The sequence below is a fragment of the Cebidichthys violaceus genome, unplaced genomic scaffold (genome assembly GCF_023349555.1).
Source record: "Cebidichthys violaceus isolate CVI_PGR_0920_01 unplaced genomic scaffold, fCebVio1.0.p SCAF_39, whole genome shotgun sequence".
NCBI classification, from domain to species: domain Eukaryota; kingdom Metazoa; phylum Chordata; class Actinopteri; order Perciformes; family Stichaeidae; genus Cebidichthys; species Cebidichthys violaceus.
Genome location: NW_027176583.1, coordinates 1,928,160 through 1,940,718, shown reverse-complemented (window position 1 = coordinate 1,940,718; position 12,559 = coordinate 1,928,160). Strand labels below are relative to the sequence as shown.

Genomic DNA, 12,559 nt, shown 5'->3' with positions numbered 1-12,559 from the left:
TTTGTTGTAGCAACTGAATTTTTAATAGTTGTAAGATATAAAAATCTTCATCTTTATCATACAATAACATCTTAACATAAATTTTGTCAAAGGAAGGATCATTTTGCCACCAAACAAGAATTATAATGAACCTTCTGAGGTCAGACAGCCGGTTCACAGACGCAGCCACACAGGTCTCCTCTGCTCTCATGTACAGCTGTTTGTCCATGCAAGACATTCTGCCTCACCTGGAGGCCCAGCACCGAGCTGAGAGCAGCACCGCTCACGTGAAGTCACTGACACAGAGACACACTTGCTCTTATCTAGCACGTCTCAAATCGAGGTTCAGTAAAATGAAGCGTGTTCTACAATCAACAGAATTCAAATCTAATGCATGAGAGTTAAAACACAGGACTGCTGAGGGTCTGTGTGATAATAGCAACCAGTGATTCGACCGTTTTAAGCAGAGAGGCTGTGAGAGACCTGTACGGCTGTACGTCCACACACTGAAGTGCTCAGCGTGTCTTTCACTATTTTAATCAATCTTTCTTTGGACAAAAAGAAAAAGAACAAAACAATCAAACAACAAAAGCAGCCAACACAGGAAACAGCATTCAATATGCATTACCCAAGAAACACAGAGGAGAAAATAAATGAAAACCAAGAAAAGAAAAAGCAAATATAGAATTTTAACATGCCGCACTGTTCCTTGGGCAAGTTTTCTTTCACAGAAAGCCACCTAGTTCACTAGTTGTGTAGGAATAAAAAGAACAGACATCTCGAACGGTGGCAGCAGGTTGACCGAGCAGAGAGAAACAAGGAAGCCACATGACATCATCACGCCACCGGACCATGCACATGACCCTGCAGGATCCTGTAAGACAGCACACACACACACACACACACACACACACACACACACACACACACACACACACACACACACACACACACACACGGACTGCAAGTCATGCAACTGACACACACTCTCACAGACACACACACACACACACACACACACACACACACAAACGCTCTCTGTAAAACAAAATACAAGCATAGATTGACATTAACCAAAACATCAGCATTTGACATTTCCCAGAATCCACGTGTCCTGGCTGTACCAAAGCCAAAGAGGCATTGATGGCAGAAATGTTTAATATTCATGTTAATAATGCTCTTTCCCAAACATTGAACAGCAGTTGGACAGTACTGTGGTGAGTGCCGTTGGCACAGGTTGATTTGGCAGCACACCCGCTAATATAAAGCTCATTAACGTTACAAAAAGAACAGGATGACGGACAACCAAGCAGCGGACAGACAGGCGTGCAGCAAGCTGGACGATGACCAATCACAGCAACGAGGAGAGAAACCTTTCATTGTCACGGTTGAAACATGATGGCTGCATCGACTCTGCTAGTCATGCACAAACACACACACTCTCTCACACACACACACACACACACACACACACACACACACACACACACACACACACACACACACACACACACACACACACACACACAGCGCTAATACATTTGCCAAAAACCTGCAGCCATTTTTATTTTTTTGCCCTCATCGCCCCCATCTTCAGGACCTTTTGCTAGTCCACGGAGACTGTCTTACAGCAGCTGATGAGCCCAAAAGAGGATGATCGCCACAGCAGGACAACTGATTTCACAAGATGGGGGCAGGACCACAGTCAGAGTTCCTTGGCTGGTAGAGGCGGGTGGACCCTCGAGTCCCCGTGCAAGCTGACTGGGTGCTTTTGCTCAGTCTCCAGTGAGCCGGTTGGTTGTGTGGAGTCTCTACAGGGAGGTGGAGGGAAGCTTCTTGACGCGCCGCTGAGCCAGGAAGGAGCTCTCGATGGGCTTGAGCTCTGGAGTCGGCTGTGACTTCTTCAGGGCGGAGTAGGTGGCTGCCATGGCACCCTGTACATAAACAGCAGCACGGTGATTAAATGATTCAACTAAAGCCATTCAGAGGTAATTAGAGAAGTGTTAAGATCTGTCACCTTGACCAGTTTGGGGTCCTGGTGCGGGAGCTGGCTGTTGGGTAGCTTGTCTCTCTGGACAATCCAGGGATGTTTGAGGACCTGCTTAGCGGTCAGTCTCTGATGGGGGTCCACATGAAGCATCTTGGAAACAAGGTCCTAGAGGGAGCACACAGTAAACATGAACTTGTGACAGAAGGAGACTGGAGTCCTCTCTGAGGATCGTGAGCTAGGGAGCCGTCGGTGAGGTGTGTAGCTCTACCTTGGCAGCCTCGGACACGGTGTCCCAGTTGCCTCCAGTCAGACTGAAGTGACCGTTGCCTATCCTGTTCAGGATCTCATTTGGGGTGTCCTCAGGTCCGTTGGCAAATGGAGTAAAACTGGTGGAAGAAAAGGAGACGGATGACGGAGTGACTTAGAAGAACAGCGAGGGGAAACAAATCCGTTTGAAGAAGAAGGTGTTGCTATTCACCCGGCCAGCATGGTGTACAGCAGGACTCCCAGACTCCAGATGTCACAGCCTTCGTCATAGCCCTGACGCTTCAACACCTTCAACGACATTTCATTTCACCGTTAAACACCGTCAAGCTTCAACTCAACGTCATCCAGGGCACGAGACTGAAAAGTGACTGCTCTCACCTCGGGAGCTACAAAGTTAGCGGTGTAGCACGGGGTCATCAGCAGGCCGTTGTTGGCGCGCAATTGCTTCGCGAAGCCGAAGTCACAGATCCTGATGGACTCCGGATTCCCCGACTCGTCAACGTAGAGGATGTTGCTGGGCTTCAGGTCTCTGTGCACCACCTGGAGCGAAGCAGGAGGAGTGATGAAGACAACGCAGATAACTGAGGCACAACGAAGCAAAGCAACAGAGACGTGAGTCCTGTATGATATGAATGAGGCTCAGTGGGTTGTGATCTATCTAACAGTAAAGTTCTCAGATAGTTTTAAAAGAGGAAGACTAAGCTGCAGCGGTTCGGTCCCCAGAAGACGCCGGTAGTGTTCCTAGTAGTCCTCACCCCCTGTGCGTGGAGGTACTCTGCGGTCTTGGTGATGGTGTGCAGCACAGCGCTGGCCTCTCTCTCCGAAAAGAACTTCTGTTTGAGGATCCGATCCAGCAGCTCTCCTCCACGCATCAGCTCTGTCACCATGAACACCTGCTTCCCATTGTCATACACCTGAGACACAACGGCACGCGTTACTCAACACTCCCCTGACAGCTGGCACAGTTAACCCTCACAGCGATTCATACTCACATCCTTCAGCGTTATGATGTTCGGGTGCTGTCCATATCTGAGCAGGATCTCAATCTCCTCAGAGGGGTCTGTGCTGGTCTTCTCTATCATCTGTTGTCACAATATTAATATTACAGTTATACATATTAAGATACAGCTGTGATTGTTGTGCGTTTTCACAGGATTATTTTTCTTAACGTGTGTGTGTGTGTGTGTGTGTGTGTGTGTGTGTGTGTTCGTGCCTTGACAGCGTATTCTGCGTTGGTGGCCTTGTGGACACATCGTTTACAGACGGAGAAGGAGCCCATGCCGATGTCTTCCTTCAATACGTAGCCGTCGCTGAACAGGAGGTTCTTCCCGTGTAATTGCTGCAGAGGAAGAGGAGGTGAAGAAGAGGAGTAAGTAAAGGTCTGAGAACTGACAGAGCTGAGTCTGTTCAGACATTTTATTCCCTTCTTCTCCCTGTGTGCACATTGTTCCCCTCTTTCTTTAGACAGCTGTAGTTTATGTATTCAGTATTAACTCACACTTGTGTTGAACTCTGATCAGTCTTGAACTCTGATCTCACTCACTCAGTTTAAATGAAGAAGAAAAACACGGTGAAGACACTACTGGTTCTGACCTGGACCACTGGGTGTGGCGGGGGCTTGACTGACTCCACTGAACCTTCCTCCTCCAACAGAGTCGACGCAATAAAGCTGAAGCCTCTGAAGAGCTGGTGAGCTCCGGCACTGGGGGGCACGCCGGGGGAGTCTAGAAGACAAAGAGGAAGTCTGGTACTGTCTCGTTATAGAGATGTTCATGTTCAAATCTGCCATTGAGACAAACCACGCTTTGTTTTTAAGTGTTAATCTGGTGATAACTGGGTCTCCTTTAACTATCCTGTATTGACTGTTTTAAGCATGAAGAACACAACAATCCACTGAAGTACTTTGAGGAAGAAAACGGACATGGAGCTAGCGGGTCACAGCTAGCGTTCAGCTTTGACCTCTGACCTTTCGGGGTGCGGGAGGTGAACTCTGAGTCAAAGTAGAAGGTGTCGTCCGGACGCGCCACCGCCGGTTTGAACGGAGGTTTTAGTTCTCTTCTGAAGAGTTTCTAAGAAGGAACAAAGGGTTTTAAATCACACCATAGAGTGGAAGAATTTCCTCCCACAAAGATGGATTCATCATCTAAAGAAAGTGTATTTTACACGGTGCAGGTATCAACATTGACCATCACTCACATTCCAGTCGATGGTGGAGAAGAATCCATGCCGTTTGATCTCCTCTGCACCGTCAGCACCCGACGCTGTAAAGAAACATCTCAATCAACCGACGACACAAACATGGAGAACCAGAGCTAGAGCTGCCGTTCACGAGTCGATACTGACCCAGTCTGTTGGTCGGGTTCCTCTTGAACAAGGCCCTGAGCAGAGACTGGGCCTCTGAACTCAGGAACTGAGGCATTCCCAGACGTGCCCTACGGGGAGAGACGGACGGCAGGCAGCGCTAGTTATTTCAGATATCAAGAGAGGCATTTCAAAAGCAGCGGTGTGTGACGACGGGCGTCTGAGTCGGACTGATCTTCCACCTCGAGTACACTCACTTCAGAATCAGGCCCATCGTTTCTTTGCGGTCCTTCCCTTGAAACGGCAGCGATCCAGTCAACATCTCAAACTGAGACACAGAACACGCCACGGTGAATGAACACATGAGTGCACACAGCGCTTATTTTAGTGCTCAGTAGAATATAGAAAGTAAATGATTTGCTTTATTCTTAGTAAAACGTTCCCGCTTACCATTAGTACTCCAAACGACCACCAGTCGGCGCTGTGGTCGTGTCCCTGCCTGTTCACAACCTCCGGTGCCATGTACTCCACGGTACCACAGAAGGAATAGGCCTTCTTCTCATGATCGATGGCTTCTTTACACAAACCAAAGTCTGGAAACACACCATGAGACAAAGTCAGAGCCTCACCACACAGCATCACAGAGTAGCAGTCTGCGTGTCTACATGTCACTTATTTTACACGTTTCAACTGTCGATACACTGACATTAATAAATAATAAGCTATCTTACAGCATTTGCCCCTCAGCTATAATTGCCTCTCTGTAATCTGCTGCGGTCACCTTCGGTTCAACGGTGGAGTAAATAAAAGGCGGCGATTATGGACGACGATAGAGGAGATAAAAATGTAATAATTAACTCAGGCAACAAGTAGAGAGCCATACGCAGATATCGAGATAACGCCGTCATCCCCTGGGACTGATGGAGGTCAAAGAGAGGAGTGTGTGTGTGTGTGTGTGTGTGTGTGTGTGTGTGTGTGTGTGAGTGAGTGAAGGAAGGAGCTGGAGAATCACCTGTGAGTTTGATATGTCCCTCCTCATCCAGGAGAATGCTAAAAGGAGAACACAGTGAAATGTTGAGTAATCTTTGCATTTGAAGACGTCACACACACACTGCTCATTCTGCTAGTGATTCATAATAACCGTGACAACATAAAAAGGTACTTTGTTGACCTTTTGATCAGTAGCAGCCCTGTGTGGCACCATTAGCATACAGAAGAACGACTGTGATACTATGTGACCTTTAGAGAACACGACACTTCTCCATGAAGACTGCGTGTTAGTGTGCTTTGACAGCTGAGGATCCATGAGATGAGATTCTATATTTTACTTTATATTTTATTCACTTTGTTAGGATGTGTCTTACTGATGGTCAGTGCAGTCCATGCATGTTTAGTGAGAGGTCAGTGGTGATGGAGTCAGGCACAGGACTCTTACGTCCACATGGTTCAACAGGCGTGGTTCATCAAATATGCATTAGTCTATACATGTTTCTGTTGCTCTTACTTTTCAGGTTTCAGGTCCCTGTAAATGATGCCCAGGCTGTGGAGGTGGTCCAGCCCTAATGCCAGCTCTGCTAGATAAAACTTGACATCCTCCTCTGTGAACATCACCTGGAGGCATGAGACAATAAGAGACACGAGAGTGAGACAGAAGGATTATTAATAATAAATGACTGGACTTCTTGGATCTTAGGCCGACCCTCACCTCTTTGGAGAGTCTGGTGAAGAGATCTCCTCCTCTGAGGAAGTCCAGGATCAAGTACAGCTTCCCTTCAGTCTGGAACGCTACAAACACAAAGACTCAAATGTGATCCACCGACAAATCAGGAAACACGACCGCAATAAGACGTGATGAACGCAGCATGTTCAATCAATAGAGACTCACCATAGTGCAGTTTGACAACAAATGGGTGGTTGACGTCTGCGAGGATGTCTCTCTCCATCTTGGTTCTCACGCGGTCTCTCACTGGAGGACGAAGAAGAGCACAGGGCCGAGTGTGTATGTAGAAAACGTTGACGTTGAACAGTAGGCCGAATTAGGTTAAAAAGATTTGGTTTCTGGTTGGCTTCACAATAAAAGATCAATACTTTGCCGAATGATAATTGAAGAGGCCGCCGGGCAACGCAGAGCAAAGTGTGGTGAGCAAAGTGAAACTGCACCACATCCGCTCACGGGACCATGTTTACCAGAACGAGACCACCTGTACTACAGTGAAAACAACAAACTGAGCTGTGGTTGTCTTTCTACTGTGGGATCACATACTTCTACTGAGTGCAGTTCACTCTGAGTTACAGGAAAAGATTTATACGACACTGAGGGTACTTTCACTTTAAAACAAAGAACGCAATCCTCACAAAAGAGAAAGCAGACAGACACACAACTGCTGCAGACAACAACGCTGTGAGTAGTTTCAGCATGCAGTGAATTAAAAGAGGGACGATGCATCAACATTGTTCACTAAATAGGAGCAGGTTGCTCATGCTGCTCTTCATGAAGATACCGTGATAGAACCCTCCTGAGCCTCCTGTACCTTTGAGCGTGGCCTTCTTCAGGACCTTCATGGCATAGAGCTGATTGGCATCGGGGTTGGTCACCTTTCGCACCAGGAACACCTGCAATTACACCAGATGAGGGATTGAGAGATCGAGGGGGCAGACAGCAACGTCAGACAAAGGGAGCAGGAGAGGCAGCGGCTACCTTGCCGAAGGATCCTTGTCCCAACACTTTGAGCAGCTCAAACTGAGAGGCGTCGGCCTTCTCTGAGCCCTCCTTGACCACGTGGGTGATGTTGATCTCCTTGATGTCTCCATCTTCCTGAAGAGTGCGAAAGAGAGAGCAAAAGCACGATTAACCCAGTCAGTCCTCGCAGAACAAACGGCTACAACAGAGAGGAGGCCGTGTGTTTGGAAGGATTGTGCAAACAGAGAAGTTCTTTCATCAGAGTTTTCTTTTGCTGCAAATAACAAAATATGAAAATAAAACGCCTCAGAAAGAGGAAGCACAGTAAACAGTGCGATAACACCCAGTAAGTCAGGTCGACGTGGGTTTGTTTGTGTAGTTTCTGGAAATGATGGCGACCGCATTGTTTAAAATGAGTCTCTTGTGATGTTGCAGTGTGAAATGCCTCCAGTGGTTCGTGTTCTGCTGTAGGACACATGTTGTATACGTTCTGCACATACAGGTTCTGTACAGGGTGGAGCTCTGACACTGCTCACAACTCAAACACAAGAACACACGCTGACCTGGTGTCAACCTCACCCACAACACATCGACACCCTTCACAACAGCATCAACCACATGAACAAGTGTTGTTCTCACTTCCCTGCACTCGTACTGTGGTTGGTGGGACAACATGGTTTATTTTATTTTATTTGTTTTACCTCACATTCTTTAAAAGTGTACATTTCAAAAGGTGGGACTAGAAAGTAGGACGTCTTGTCTGAGCCAGTTTCTCCCTTGAATTCATCGTCTGCAGACACAAGATGTGACGCACATCATGTGTACAAGCAACGTCATGTACACTCGCATTTATCAAGTACAAATACCACATATTTACTGGATCCACCTCCTGAAATTATTCTACTGTTCAATCAAAATAAAATGCATCACTTCACCTGATCTACTGTCATTCATTATTTAGAAGTCAACAGTAAAATAATGTACAGCTATTTTGATTATTGATAAATGAATCAATTAAGTAATTCAACATTCTCTTCAACTACTGCATTTGTTGCTTTTCTCTATTTTCACACGATTGTTCATTCCAGTCATAACCACAATGCTAAAGCTTCAACAACGCACCGTAAGCAGCCAGCAGCACAGGCCACCTCAGCCTGGGGTTTTATCTGAAAACAGGAAACCAGCGCTGGGTGAACAAGCAGCTTCTCAGCTGCACCTTGCCTCTAAACAACCACAGATGACAGCGAGCGTGGAGTCTCGTCGGAGCTCTGCAGCGTTAATAAATCCCACTTCTGCTACTTCATTAAACAATGACTGTGCTGAACGACAACATTACGGCGCTCTGGAGACAATACTCAGAGTTCATGAAGAGGAGGGATCACTTTACCCTCCGGCGGTTCCTCGGCGCAGGTAAAGCCTCAGTGCTGGTGTCTGTTGATCTGCAGCCGTTAGCGTGTGGAGGGCTGCCGGCCAACGCTTTGTCCTTTCTGAACAGGTAGAGGGTCAGCAAGCGGCTCAGGGTGAACTTTCTCTTGTCCTTTTCCATCTCAACATTGCCAAAGCCTCTCCTTCATCGTCCTTCTCATGTCCTCGAGAAGACAAACGCCGCACTAACCTTCAGAAATCATCTCAAACCTCACCTCAAGCTCACTTTAGACTCATCTGTGCACTCATGTCAGGATTAGTTCTGTGGACATTCAGCTCTACGTTTTTATCAACTCTTCATCTTCATCATCTCTCCTGTCCTCCCTCTCTCTGTGTTGTCTCCTCAGTGACTGACTGCAGCTGAAGTGAACTAGAACCAAACAGGAAGAACTCATATTCTCACAGTCCTGCACCCAACAAGTCACACACACACACACACACACACACACACACACACACACACACACATCTGCAGCTGTGTGAGTGAGTGAGTGAGTGAGTGAGTGAGAGAGAGACACAATCTACAAAGAAAGGAAGAGAGTTGGAAATAATAATCATACAATACGTCACTACATGATCCTGTGTTATCTGTAATCCACTTCTCTTTACCCACAATTCAACAGTACTGCAGCGTGAGGACAGAGAGAGGACGATGTGTCCCCCTCTTCCTTATTATAATAGTCCATTCCTGCTGATCCCGTCTCTTGAAACGGCTCTCTCGCTCTTTTCCCTCCGTCCGTCTCTCACTTTATTGCTCTTTGCGCAGTAAATCCTCTTCAACAAAAGAGGATAGGCGACTACACGCCCATGTAAATACAGCGTGAGTCAACGTCTCTCCTGACCAAACAGTGCAGCACAACCAGCCTCAGCAGACCTGTTCCACCAACATTCGATCGCTGCATCGCGGCCCTGACTCGGAAAAAGGTCGACTTCAACGGTTTTGCGATTGGTGATTTGAGATTCCAGAGGGCAGAGAACACAAAAATGCAAAAGTGTGTAAGCCTGACAGATGTTACTGTAAGCAGCAGCCTGGGTTGATACAGAGCAGCTGTACAGCAGACGAGGTCAGAGCTTACCTTGACTCTAATATCGGCAAATTCCCTCTCTATCCAGGAGATCTGAGACACGTTCTGAGAGGAGGTCATAGAGAACATATCGTATTCAATACGAAGGAAATACAAATAATACAGATGTACTGGACACAAATAGAAAGTCCACACACACACACACACACACACACACACACACACACACACACACACACACACACACACACACACACACACACACACACACACACACACACACACACACAGGGTTAGAGTGGGATGGTTGCCACACTAGTGACAGGAAGCTTCTCTTCCCTCCTTGTTCTCACTTCCTCTTTTCTTAAACCGATCTGGTTTCCTTCCAGCTCGATCATTTACTAGCGGCGGGAGCTGGACTTCCCAGAACAACTGCTGCTCAAATTTATAATTTCACCAAACGTGTCTGACTCACACATGAAGGCGTTTAAGAATGTGGAAGAATTTAATGGCCTCTGCTCATCAAAAGGGTTTGGATGAACTGCTTCAATGTTATCGTGTTCATTTCACTGTTCAGTGCATCAACGCACAGGCTGAACACTAAACACGGCGAAACACAAAGTGACTTCCTGGATTAGCACTAGCTTGAACTCGATTGCACAAGTGAAATAATAAAAGGACCGAAGTTTGAGTTTGAATGAAGTAACAAAATGAAGCATCGAGGAGGTGGAAGATAAATAAATACGTCCTCCTGCGCTTCTCTCCCTTCAGAGCTGGGAAGTTCAACATCACACACACACACACACACACACACACACACACACACACACACACACACACACACACACACACACACACACACACACACACACACACACACACACACAGTGCCCCGGCACCACCCACACTCTCAACATCAACTTGAGATTAATGACGAGCAAACATGAACACAAGCCACCACTTGCCTCTTGTGTGCGACGGGTTTTGGTGCGGAATATGAGGCTCCACATGTCCGTAGAGTTCCATGTCACTGGTGTCAGTGAATCTCTGAGACATGCACACTCTGACAAATACCGCACACAGCGTCTACGTCATGAGTTAGCCAACACTTTCTGTATGCAACACCAACATGACGGACGGACGAGTATACTAGCAGGAAGTAAAGGATATGAGCAGCAGATTGACTGGGGGGGGGGGGGGTAGAGGTAGGAGGGAGGAAATGGGTACAGAGCTGCAGGAAGTGTCTCTTAGGAAGTGTTTCCTCATTGGAAGCAGCAGGGAGTGCATAGTGACGGAGGAAGAAGAGGAAGAGACACTGTTGCCGGAGCACAGAGGCGTTCAAGTCTACTCAACTGCTTCACACACTTTGATGTGAAGTTGAACAAATAAAGGAGATTCACTCTGCATAACGAAGCACCCTGTTTGATTACACAAGCCTCTGTTGGCAACCGCAGGAGTTCCCAGAGAAGAGGAGGAAGTGAACCGCATGCTGAGACATGAAGAATCAGAGATTTCTGAGAAAATGACAATCCTGTCTGAAGTTTGACTTTCCTCTGGGTGAATGCAGCCGCTGGAATCGGGAGCTGCATGCCAGTTGAAACTTGGACCTTCAGTAGCTGACAGGAAGCAGATGCACCTCCTGTCAGACCGACATGGTGTAATGGTCTGTGATAAACACAAGGGGCCAGTGCAAGTCCACAGCTAGACCAGCGCTCCAAAGAGAGCAGAGCTTTAGCCAAGTAAGGGCATGTTCACATCGTTAGGACACGCCTCCTCCACTGGATCCCTCGTTATTACAACAAAGCAGACACAAGTTGGGACCGACGGGGAGCCGGTGGGAGGTGACAGAGGCTGACCAATCACAGCAGCAGGTTGAAGCCTCTTGTCCTAACGTCACAATGAGGTTCAGAAGAGTGAGAAGATAGCAGAGCTGAAGAAGACAATTAGAGAATTTGTCTCACTGTAGTCTCTCGTCTTTCCTGGAAAGTGAAGCAGGAGCAGAACCTGACAGTTCTAACTGCTGGAACGGAGAGGAGGAGAACCAGAGAGGAAGTCCAGAGGGGGAGAAGACTAGTGTACATGAAGGGAGACAGAGCAGTCCAAACATCTAACCAGCCGTGCTTCAGTCTCATTACTGTGAAAACAAAGGTCCTACAATAGACCGTCTGAGCAGACAAAGAGGAGAGAACAGCTGCACCGCTGAGCTGCAGCACCTCGACTGACAAAGAATTAAAGATCAATTAGAAGTGAAGAGTAAAAGACACACAAAGAGTGGAATAGTGATTCTGCTTTTGTCCACCTACCAACCCAGACTGTTAACCCCTTACCAACATGTAGAACTGCAGACTTAATGACTGCATGAACACACATGCAGATTAAAGCAGCGGTTTAGTCCCCATCAGTGACGGCTCCGTGTCAGAGCGCCTTTGGTTCAGCGTTGTGTTGGAATGTGAGAGGCAGGAATGTCTCCCTCTGTTTGCATCAGTCTGGAACTCTTCCCTCTCTGCCTCTTCATCATCCTCTCTGCAGGCAGGGCTGACTCATCCTTTCCTGTTCATTATCACTTTCTTCCTTTGAGGAACGGCCCGCTCTGACAACACGCCTTCTTTCCACTTCGCCAGAAAAGTTTCTCCACCTGTCCAACTTCAACCTGTCCCATTCATCCTCCCACTTAGTCTAGCAACACCCGCAAGAGGAGGAACGAGGGAAGGAAGGAGTGGGAGGAGGCAGTGCTGCAGCTGGACAATCATCACACATCCCAACACGGTGCTTCAACACTAGCTTAGTATTACAGGCCGGATGAACAGATTTAAAGAACGTCATAGAAGAAGAGACAAATGGAGAAAAAATAAAAAGTTGAGGTTCCGGCTGAATGAGAACAAAGAACTAGCA

General features: G+C 47.3%; 1 protein-coding gene across 3 annotated transcripts in view; it reads right to left on the bottom strand.

The window, feature by feature from the left end:
- rps6ka1 (ribosomal protein S6 kinase a, polypeptide 1) overlaps window positions 1-12,559 on the bottom strand; it is a 32,862-nt gene continuing 20,303 nt past the window's right edge. Inside the window, exons 1-22 of one of the 3 annotated variants that reach the window (XM_068726278.1) lie at window positions 10,633-10,707; window positions 9,719-9,772; window positions 7,236-7,352; window positions 7,069-7,150; window positions 6,423-6,503; window positions 6,243-6,322; window positions 6,042-6,148; window positions 5,550-5,587; window positions 4,988-5,130; window positions 4,795-4,865; window positions 4,580-4,668; window positions 4,433-4,497; window positions 4,203-4,305; window positions 3,830-3,960; window positions 3,450-3,575; window positions 3,229-3,318; window positions 2,992-3,150; window positions 2,615-2,776; window positions 2,448-2,524; window positions 2,238-2,355; window positions 1,997-2,134; window positions 1-1,913 (exon numbers count right to left, since the gene is read on the bottom strand). In XM_068726278.1, coding sequence (XP_068582379.1) covers window positions 1,791-1,913; window positions 1,997-2,134; window positions 2,238-2,355; window positions 2,448-2,524; window positions 2,615-2,776; window positions 2,992-3,150; window positions 3,229-3,318; window positions 3,450-3,575; window positions 3,830-3,960; window positions 4,203-4,305; window positions 4,433-4,497; window positions 4,580-4,668; window positions 4,795-4,865; window positions 4,988-5,130; window positions 5,550-5,587; window positions 6,042-6,148; window positions 6,243-6,322; window positions 6,423-6,503; window positions 7,069-7,150; window positions 7,236-7,352; window positions 9,719-9,772; window positions 10,633-10,677 — 2,199 coding nt within the window. In that variant the 5' untranslated portion in view covers window positions 10,678-10,707 and the 3' untranslated portion in view covers window positions 1-1,790. Of the gene's footprint in view, window positions 1,914-1,996; window positions 2,135-2,237; window positions 2,356-2,447; window positions 2,525-2,614; window positions 2,777-2,991; window positions 3,151-3,228; window positions 3,319-3,449; window positions 3,576-3,829; window positions 3,961-4,202; window positions 4,306-4,432; window positions 4,498-4,579; window positions 4,669-4,794; window positions 4,866-4,987; window positions 5,131-5,549; window positions 5,588-6,041; window positions 6,149-6,242; window positions 6,323-6,422; window positions 6,504-7,068; window positions 7,151-7,235; window positions 7,353-8,604; window positions 9,013-9,718; window positions 9,773-10,632; window positions 10,708-12,559 lie in introns of those variants that run through there. The other 2 variants (XM_068726276.1, XM_068726277.1) reach the window with 2 other exon arrangements.